The following is a 10,415-nucleotide window of genomic DNA, read 5'->3' as shown; positions in this document are numbered from 1 at the left end:
GTCACCAGAAAAGGTCAGAAACGAAATTTTTTTCGGAACGAGGTCAAATCGGGATTTAGTTTACCTTAAGGGTCAGAACAGTAATTTTGTCCGCCACCCAACAACCATCCCTCCCCTTCTTCTCTGACCGGACCTGCCACCCCGCCTGCAGCACACCACCCGCCGCCTTTGTCTTCTTCTTATACCCATCGGCCTCCCCACTTTCTTGCAACGCCTCTGCTGTGGTGTGCTGGAGGGAGGGAGAGAGAGGGGAGATCCTCCCAACCGCTCCCCGCCGCTCCTGCGGCTCAACTCCATCCACCGTCCTCCTCCCCTTGGCGGCCTGCTCTGCCCTGCTCAAGCCATGAGCGCCACGGCCATCCACGCCTCCGCCGTCCTGCGCCGCCGCGCCATCGCCGACGACCTCGGCCTCGACGCCCACCACGACGCCTACTGGGCCGCCGCGCCCCGCCTCTACGACTTCTCCAAGCACCACCTCTTCAACCACCACCACCACCACCACGACGACCACGACGACAAACTCGACCTCAAGCCGGAGCACGACGACCTCGACCCCAAGCCGGAGCACGACCAGGACCTCCCCAAGCCGGAGCAGAAGCGCGACCTCGCCAAGAAGGAGCACCAGCGCGACCCGGCGCCGCGCCCGGATCCGCTCCCACCCGCGCCGTCCCCGCGAGCGCCTTCGCCTGCGCCGCCGCCGAGGAAGCCCACGAGCGCGCACCTCTGCCTGCTCGCGCTGCAGGGCACCGGCCTCGGCTGGGGCGTGCGGAAGCGGGTCCGCTACGTCACCCGCCACCGCGCCGCGCGCCACGACGACCGCCGCGCACGCCTTTCGCCCGCCGTCGTCGCCGAGAACCCGCACGATCGCCGTCCCGCGCCCGCCACTGCCGTCCACGAGAGCGCGGACGCGGACGAGGGCAGCTCCAGCAACGTCAAGACCAAGGACCTGCTCGGGCTGCTCGGGGAGACGCGGGCGGACGCCGAGGAGGGAGGAGAGAGCGGCCGCCAGGAGGAGGAGGAGGAGGAGGAGCGCGAGGTGCCGGCCGTGGAGGAGGAGAAGACGACGAGGAAGCGGAGGAGGAGGAAGCCCGGCAGTGTCCACAGCTTCAGCCTCCCCAAGCGGAGGGTCCGGAAGCCCGCTCCCGCTCCAAAGCTCGAGGTTTTCGAGGACGCCGACGCGGGGCCGGAAGCAGAGAGCGACCGCAAGGTGGCGGCCAGGGCGGACAAGGCCAAGAGGAAGAGGAAGGACGTTCGTCGCCGTGGCCGTGGCGTCGCCAAGCGCGCCAAGAAGGCGGCCCCGCCGGTGCCGGAGGTGGAGCGCAAGGTGGTCAAGGCGGAGAAGAAGAGGTGCCCGCCGGAGGAGGAGGAGGAGGAACGCAAGGTGGTCAAGAAGGAGAAGAAGACGAACCTGCCAGAGCAGAAGAAGGACGAGCGCACGGCGGTCAAGGCGGAGCGGAAGAGGGGCCCGCCGGAGGAGGAGCGCACGGCGGTGGTGCTGGTGGCCGTCAAGAGGGAGAGGAAGAGCAAGGCTCCTCTCCGCGGCCGCGCCGTCACCGTCACGGAGGAGCCGGAGACGAAGCCCCCACGCGCCGGCGTCAAGGCCGAGGAGGCCGCCGCCGCCGCAGCCGCCTTGGCCGCGGCGCCGCGCGGCATGGTCGACCGGTGGACGGCCACGCGCTACGCGGCCGCCGAGGCGTCGCTGCTCGGCGTCCTGCGCCGCTTCGGCGCGCGCCCCGGCAAGACCGTCCCCCGCGGCGAGCTGCGGCAGGCGGCGCGCAAGCACGTCGGCGACACGGGCCTCCTCGACCACCTCCTCAAGCACACCGCCGACAAGGTGCCGCGCGGCAGCGCCGAGCGCATCCGCCGCCGCCACACCGCCGACGGCACCATGGAGTACTGGCTCGAGCCGGCCGAGCTCGCGGCCCTGCGCCGGGAGGTCGGCGTCGACCCGTACTGGGTGCCGCCGCCAGGGTGGAAGCGCGGGGACCCCGTCTCCGCCGACGGCTACGCGCTCAAGGCAAAGAAGCAGGTGGAGGAGCTCACCAAGGAGCTCGCCGGAGTAAAAAGGTCTCCTTTTCCCCCTTCTCCTGCCATCTTCCTTTGCAGTTTCTTCTTCTTCTTCCTGGATTGCTCTAGTGGAGAATGCACTACAATGCCGATACGATCATCCATTGATTCTTGCATGTGAGGAAGAAATGTTTGTGCTAAAGTTGATCTTTTTTGCTGAATTGCTACTATACTGTTAAGATTCTTGCCTAGAGTAGGTAGCAAATTAACTAGCAATGCCAGTGTTGTGTTAACACTGAATTTTGTTACAATTTGTGTATGAAGGCACTTGTGCTGAATAGAGCAATGCTAATTTGTGCTGCAGTTGATTACTTGTGCTGAATGTCAACATTTTTGCATTGCTCTATTCAGTTTGTGTTGGCACTGAATTCTGTTGCTCTGAATTTGTGTGTGAAGGCACATGCAGCAGCTGGTGAAGGCACATCAAGGCACAATGAACAATGAAGTGAAGCCTGAGGCACCCAAAGCCTGCATTTCTCATGACCCTTATCAGGTGACCACACTTATCTGTCCTCAGATATGCATCTCTCTTGCTTTGCATCTCTCTGTTTGCATCATGTATATTTGCTGTCAAAATTACATCTCCCTGTTCTGCATCATGTACATTTGTTGTACTCCCTCCGTTCACTTTTATAAGTCGCGGAGCGAAATCATGTGCACCCTCGCTCGGTCGCGCACGAGAATGGTGTTTTCCATTTTTACCCCCGTGTCGGCCGCGAACATGGTAGCGAAACATTCGCATCCCCTCCCTCACACACACTCGCCCACATCCCTCCCTCTCTGACGCACGCTCGCCCGCATCGCCGGCGCCGCCTCTCCCCGAGCTTCTCCCTCGCCCTCTCTCGCCGGCGCCGCCTCTCCCCGAGCTTCTCCCTCGCGTGCGTCGTCAGCGCCCTCTCCCTCGCGCGCATCGCCGGCGCTCTACAGAAACAACTCCATCGTTAAAAATGCGATTTTTCCCCCTCCGGCTCTCTGATCTGCAGTGGCGGTGCTCGATCTGCGGCGTGGACTATCAAGACGGCGCGACGGAGCTGCTTCTGCTGGTTGCCGGCCCGGAGCTGCTGCTGCCGGTCGTCCGCCCGGATCTGCTGCTTCAGGCGATGCCCACATCGCCGTTACCCTCCCGCTCCTCTTCCTCCTCAGCATCAACGGCGGGGGTGCTGGGAGGGGGAGGGGTGGATGGGCCCTTCTTCGAGCCGTACAACCATCGCAGAGCAGAGCAGGAAGCTCGTCTCCGAGGTGAGGATTTACCGCAGCCGCTGCAGTTAAATGCATCTAGTTCATCCTCTGTAGTCTGTATTCTGCTCTTCTCACCTCACCTTCAGTTAAATGCATCTGGTCATGGATATGATTCAGAGCATCAGATTCACAAGCATGATGGATGGAGGGATCTGTCAAATGGTGCGGCTCCTTGTGCTACAACGACAGTGACATGCCGGCCTCCCACACGCACATAGCATGCACTGATTGACACCTCAGTAATCAAATGCAGGGGAGTAGCTAGCTTTGCTTGTATGTGTGTGTACTAAGATGAGGCAGTTATCAAATTAAGTGTCTTCTGAAAGCAACAAATATGATGATGATACAGTACAAACTTGTAAGTCACATCAAACTCTGCTTCTGCAAAAAAGAAAAACAACTCTACCTCTGTTTTGGAGAAATAAAAGTGAAGGAGAAAGATTGTGTGTGTATGGATGAAAATCAAGCAAAGACAAATGATGTCCAGGCCACTTTAGTGTTCACCACTTGATCCTCTCCACCTAATTTGCCTTGCAGATTAACAGATGTGGTGGAGTATATCTTCTGGAATGGGTATGAACCGTCCAAAGTTCAGGTAATCTACTTACTGCAGATGGAGTAGTTGCCCTTTTACTCAACTGAATGAAATACTCCATAATTTAAATATCTTGTGCTAAATATGCGATCTCGTTAGAAATTCTCCATAATTTAACCCAACCGAAAGAGTTGATCGACATGAATTTTTCTGGAGTAGTTCGCCAACAGTACATTGAATAAAAGTTCAGTTAAGCAAGCATGATACTCCTATTTTTGGAGTAAAAATTCAGTAAAGAGCTTGGCATCTCAGTTTGCATCTAGGAGTACATCTAAAACTTCCTATGAGTGTATATTCTTTGCTGCAGAGAATATATACTCCTATCAAACAAGTAAAGAATATACTCCTAGTTGGAGTGTTTTGCAACTTGCTAGGAGTACTGGGGTATCAATCTATCTATAGCAAGTGATTCAGTTCTCTTCTTTTCCAACCATAAATACTGGAGTATATATTCCAATATACAGCAAGTAGTCCAAGTATAAGCTGGAGTATATAGCAATATATAGCACAATATAGTCTGTGGCAACAATAATTATAGACCTCAAGTTCACACATAAACACATACTCCTTTGCTTGTAAGCACGGAATACACAAGTACTACAACAAACTGGAGTAGAATACACAACAAGTACACACAGATTACACAACAAACTGGAGTAGGATCAGCGTCCAAGCATCTCTAGTGCCATTGCATACACTTCGGGAGGAACTGAGATCATGGGCGGTAGCAGTTGTAGCCTTTCTAGCCTATCCTTGTTCATGTGCGGGATTTTGTATTTATTGGCTCCACCATTCTTCATTACTTCAACCATGCAAGTCTGCAGAGTTATGAATACTCTGTTAAGTTTTGAAACTTCATATCCATCGAACTCCTCTTGAACACCTTTAATCAGCTCTGGAATAGTTTTCGGACTTTTGCAGTCTGTTAGCGACTGAATCGAGCTGAAGAACCCAAGGTCCAGGGCGTTCATGTCCGGAGAATTTGGAGGCTGATACATTATTCTGATGTCCAGGCCACTTTCGTCCACAGCTTCTGCGAATGCTTGATCATTAGGTAGGATATGTGTTCTCGCGTTATCTTGCTGGATAAAAATGGGTTGTCCATCATCATCTGCAGGCCACAATGCTTGAATCGCTGGCACAACCTTCTGTATAATGTACTCTCTCATCACATCCCTCGTCACTATGACAGGCTTTGTTTCCAATGTCCCTTTTTCCCTGTTCTTGCTTTTTTTTGCTGCTGCAGTCACTCTCACGAATGGCCATACCCCAATTTTTCCAGAGAATGTCATGTTCCCATCTTCATCAAACCGTGGTCTTGCTACCGCTGTGAGAAACATCACTTTTCCAATCGAGTTTTTGACAGGTCTTTCCGGGTCCTCTTCGTCAGGCAGCAGATAGTAGTTCCTCTTTCTCTTGGTCATGGAGAACCATTTTTCGTCGATGTGAACAATATTATGCATACTCCTGAAACTTGGGCTTACATCTCCTAATGTTGCCTCATCTATCATAGAGAGGCAAAAATCCACCCTATCTCTCTTATTTTTCTCTGTCAGTACCGGCTTTACCCTGTTGGAGTGTCTCCTTATCTTATTCAACTTGAACTTCTTGTATAGTGTAGTAGGGCTTACACCTAGTGCCTTGGCTAGAGATCGAATAGTTGACCTCTTGTTTAAGGGAATTGTCGGAATGAGAGATAGGATATCATCATAAGATTTTCTTCCACAATTTTCCTTTCTTTTGTTTGAAACATCCACCTCCTGACCAAGGCCTTTCTGTTTCATTGCCGTCTCCCATATTCTTTGAATAACTCGAACATGTGCTCCAAATATTGCAGCCACGTCCTTCTTATCAGTTCTCTTGAACTTGCCTCCTCTACTCTTATGGAGGGTTTCCAAGGACATGTAAGCGGCATATCTCTGCGCATCAGTGAGCCAATTCCTTTGCCTTTGTACTCCTACAATAGCAATAGAATAATTAAATTAATTATTGCAAGAATATTAAAAATTGGTTGCTGGAAATGTAAACAAGAGGTCAACAATAGCAACAACAATTCCATAGGATAGGAGTATTGCTTGCTTTGCTTGCTGTAAATATAAACATAAATGTTGCTTGCTGAAAATATAAATGTAAACTAAACTTGTAAATATAAACTAAAGTGTTCAGTTCCGTATACCTCAAAACTTGTAAATATAAATAGATTATAAACTAAACTTAACTTGCAGCAATTTCTTTTCCATTCGTAGCTGTCAGGGTATATGCTAATTTTGAGGGTAAATATGTTCAAGAGAAACTGGTCAGATAGGCTTTGTTCCTGCTGAACTGAATTGTCTATATGTGAATGTAACCTGGTAAGGGGACATTTTGGCCTGAAAATAGATATTTGGAGCTATGCTCTTGGCATGGTTCTGAACTGAAACTTATGTAGCCATTTTTGTTTTAACGCATGAGTGTCGTGCACCCTTCTTTGATAGCTTGGGCAAGGCATTTCAAATAATTGGAGATAGGGGTCCCATGAACACGTAGCTGTCAGGGTATATGCCTATTTACACACACATACATGCTGTCAGAGTATATGTTTATTTACACACACATACATGGAGTTTGTTCAGTTTGCCTATAAGCAAATGAGACAAAAACTGAAAATGTCCCTACAATTAATGTCCAGGAGACCTCTGTTGCTTGTTGAAAATGTAAATGTTGCTTGTTGAATAACCTATGAACAAAATGAAGCTTCCTCATATGCACTATTCAATCTTAGCAATCCCTTCTCTGTTACTTCCGAGGCATAATTTGATGCAAGATTAGAAGAAATTATACCTGAATTTTGACCAGCATTGTTGCTTTCTTCTTCAGGTTCTTCGTTGCCTTCTTCAGGTGGAGTGAAATTGAGATCTGGGACTACCATGCTTGAAATTGGGCCAACGAGCTGCTGCTGTTGATGTTGAGGATCTGCTTCTTCCTTGCTGTTGAAGATCTACTGATGTTGTTGGTGAGGAGCTGGACCATCAAAGGTGCTGGACGAGGAGCTGGGCCGGCTTTCAGCGAGAAGCCAACAAGGATCACCGAGCCTGGAGGTTGTGGAATACGCAGATCCTGGGCAAGGAGCAGCGAGGTGTTGGGCGAGGAGTTATGCCGGCTTCCGAGCTCAACTTCTCCTGGCCTTCTCCCCTGGCTCCCCTGGCTCAGGGCTAGCTGCACCTTGCCGACGACGCGGGGAAGAAGGGAGGCAGTGCTGGCGAGGTGCGCTGGGGCTGGTGGCCGGCGGCCGGCGAGGTGTGGTCCTGGGGCCGGCGGTGACCAGGAATCTGGGCGGCGATGAGGATGAGATCCTGGGCGGCGATGAGCGGGAGACCCTGGGCGGAGAAGTTGGGCGCCAGGTGAGCAGCGAAGAGATCTTGGGCGCGAGGTGGGCAGCGACGCGCTGGGCGAGGAGAAGCCGGGTGCGAGGTGGGCGACGACGCACTGGGAGAGGAGAAGCCGGGCGCGAGGTGGGCGACGATGCGCTGGGCGAGGCGATTCCGATATTTTTTGAATTTCAATTGATCGATTGGAAGGGGTATTGTTGTCCATTACCCTTTTTTTGGGGCTGTCGGAAATTTTCTTCCGCGCCTTACAAAAGTGAACGGAGGGAGTAGTAAAAATTATGGGGAAATGGGGTATGCATGCATGGATGTAGCCCACCCCCTTAGTTGTGATGCAAACTTGTCAGCTGTCAGGGTTTCTGGTTCCATCTTCTGTGAATACTTTGGTGTTGGAGTTTCAGTTAAAGAAAGAACTTTGACATTTGAGTTTGCTTGGATTGGAAGTGGAAAGTCTTTGGTTTTGGTTTTGTGATAGTCTTGTTTTTGGATTTTCAATCACAGAAAGAAAGACATTTTGACATTTGAGTTGCTTCCAAGTGGCAAGTTTTGGTTTTGGTCGCCTCATAGTACATTGCATTGCAGTACTGCATCATAAATTTGTGAGATGCAGGAGCAGGTTTGCCTTTCCAAAGCATGGTACATTTGTACTACTACCTCCGTCCGGAAATACTTGTCATCAAAATGAATAAAAGGGGATGTATCTAGATGTATATTAGTTCTAGATACATCCCTTTTTATCCATTTTGGTGACAATTATTTTCGGACGGAGGGAGTAGTTCTCAATTTGTCTCCTCTGGGAAAGCATTGCAGAGACACCTGCAGTACTCACCAATCTTTCTCAGCTTTGCTTCTCACATTTCATTTTTTACACTGAGGTTAAGGTGGATGTTTAGGCAAAGCACCTTTTTATTTCCATTGATGATCTGCAGATATGCTGCAAAGTACACTTGACATAGGTAGTTTTATTAATCATCAGAGTGCATATCTCTTTCCACCAGTGCTGTAGGAATTGCAAAGTTTACATTCTTTTTGTTTGTTCCATGGAGCATTTCCTAAGCTGATCTTGAACTCATGATGATCTTATTTGCAGGACAAGTATGAGTGTGTGCTGAAGGCCAATGGCAATCTGGAAAAGCAAGTTCTGTCCTTGGAGGTACTGCTGCGACTCCTCAGCTTAAATTCATCATACTTATCTAGTTTATTTATTGAAGAAAAATATATACTTATCTAGTTAGTTATCTTGCAAGAAATGCCTGCCAAGTTAAATCTGAATAAATAATGAGATTCTGCTTTCCTGGTTGAATTGTTGTCTCCACATAACCACATTGTTGATCCTGCTGAAGCCATTGCTGTGGATCTGTTTTCAGGAGAAGTACGCCGGCGCGACACGGTCGAATGGCAAGCTGGAGCAGGAGGTTCTGTTCCTCAAGGTACATCTGAGTTTTAACCAATCATCTGGATTTTAACCAATCTTTGCACAGCACCTGTTGTCAGTGTACAGCACCATGCATCTGCATTTCATGATGAGTTAATCATGTCATGTGCCTGAATGTGTTGTGCAGGAGAAGTATGAGGCTGTGCTTGAGAAGAACAGCAGGCTGGAGCAGCAGGTGGCTGCTCTGTCCACTTCTTTCCTGTCTCTCAAGGTACACACACTTGACTGCAAGATGAGTAACGAATAATGTTTCTGATTTCTTGTCATGATAGCATTTGATCCAAGATTCTGTGCCTGATGATTGCGTACATATTAGCATCAGATTTGAGGAATGATTTGGTAATTTTAACTTAGTGCTGTGTGTGTGATGAACAGGAGGGCATGCAGTTTCTGAATGATGGGGAGCAGCAGCAGCAGCAGCAGCAGCTGCGGATCATGGGAGCGGAGCCGCGTCTTCTTCTGTGCGCCAGGGAGTGCCGCCAAGCTGACAGGCAGGAACCGAGCAATGGCGCAGGCGACCAGCTCGCCGACGGCGGGAGGCGCAGGGAGTGGCCGCACGAGGCGCAACCGTCGTCCCCGCGGACCCCGACGGCGGCGAGGGTCGCGTCCGTGGACGACGACGGGTGCGCGATGGATGGTGGTTTGGAGCTCCCGCCCACGCCGCCGTCGGCATCCTCCACCAACGCCGCCTCCTCCGCCAAGCTCCTGCTCCTCCCCGCCCCGGACTCGCCGGTCCAGCCACCCCCGCAGCCGCCGGCCACCAGCAGCAGCAGCGCCAGGGTTGACGTCGGCCTCCAGGAGCCAGCGGAGTCCCGCTCCGGCGGCCTCGACCTGCAGCTCCGGCACACGGCGCAGGACGCGACGGCGTCGCTGCCGTTCCCGTGCGGAGCCGCCGCCGGCCTGCCGGAAGGCGGGAAGACGGCGACGGCCGGCGGCCGCGGCAGAGTGGGCACCGAGCTGGCCCTCGCCACCCCCTCCTACTGACCGACCTTCCAAGTTTTTGCCCCCCATCGCCATTGACGAGACAGATCGTAGCAAGCCACCACCAGTCCACCACTGCACAGGAAACAGGATAGAAGAAGGAAGAGGATGAAGAAAGACAATACTGTGGCATCGCTTTCGTTGGGATCTCCATTGCCAACCTTTAGTTTTCTTCTTGTTTGTTCTCTAGTATGTTCGTCGTCGCCATGGATCAGACTTTGATTTCGAGACCTCGTCTTTCTGTATGTTGCTGTTTAATCTGTTCGTCATGGACCAGAAATTGGAGACGGCTTAACTAGTTTTTCTGATCCTCGATTAGTCTTGACATCAATGTTTTCCACCAAATTTTCCAAAACTGAAGATGAGAACAGAAACACGCGGATTCAGTAGAGAACAGAGCCGAGTCACCTCGATGACCGCCCGCCGGCCCCGCTGTCGCCTCGTTGCCTCCCCTGCCCGGCGTCCAGCCCTTTCGGCCCCCGTCCCCGTTGCCGGAACCAGGTGAACCGCCGCCGCGGTCGCCATTGTTGTTATGATTCGTTGGATTGCTTCTTTTCTTCTTCTTTTTCTGTCGGCCGTCGCATCTCACGTTGATTGCACACTGTTGTAGGTCATTCCCTCTCGTCGTACCGGCCTGTTTGGCCAGAAGGACACCGACCGGCCGGTGCACCACCACCGCACCGCAAGTGTTCGACGAATTGACTAGGTGAGGTTTTTGATCGTTTCTGTGTGA

At 51.7% G+C, this 10,415-nt stretch overlaps 1 protein-coding gene across 1 annotated transcript; it reads left to right on the top strand.

Annotated features, from left to right (window-relative positions):
* Positions 1-343: 343 nt before the first annotated feature.
* Positions 344-10,007, top strand: LOC119308950 (protein AMEIOTIC 1 homolog). Its single transcript, XM_037585092.1, has 7 exons — positions 344-973; positions 1,121-2,067; positions 2,464-2,560; positions 8,357-8,419; positions 8,634-8,696; positions 8,829-8,912; positions 9,077-10,007. Exons 1-7 carry the CDS (start codon positions 344-346, stop codon positions 9,683-9,685), a joined length of 2,493 nt encoding a protein of 830 aa, XP_037440989.1. The 3' UTR covers positions 9,686-10,007.
* The last annotated feature ends 408 nt before the right edge of the window (positions 10,008-10,415 follow it).

The sequence above is a fragment of the Triticum dicoccoides genome, chromosome 5B (genome assembly GCF_002162155.2).
Source record: "Triticum dicoccoides isolate Atlit2015 ecotype Zavitan chromosome 5B, WEW_v2.0, whole genome shotgun sequence".
Taxonomy (NCBI): Eukaryota; Viridiplantae; Streptophyta; class Magnoliopsida; order Poales; family Poaceae; genus Triticum; species Triticum dicoccoides.
This window is presented reverse-complemented; position numbering and strand designations above follow the sequence as displayed.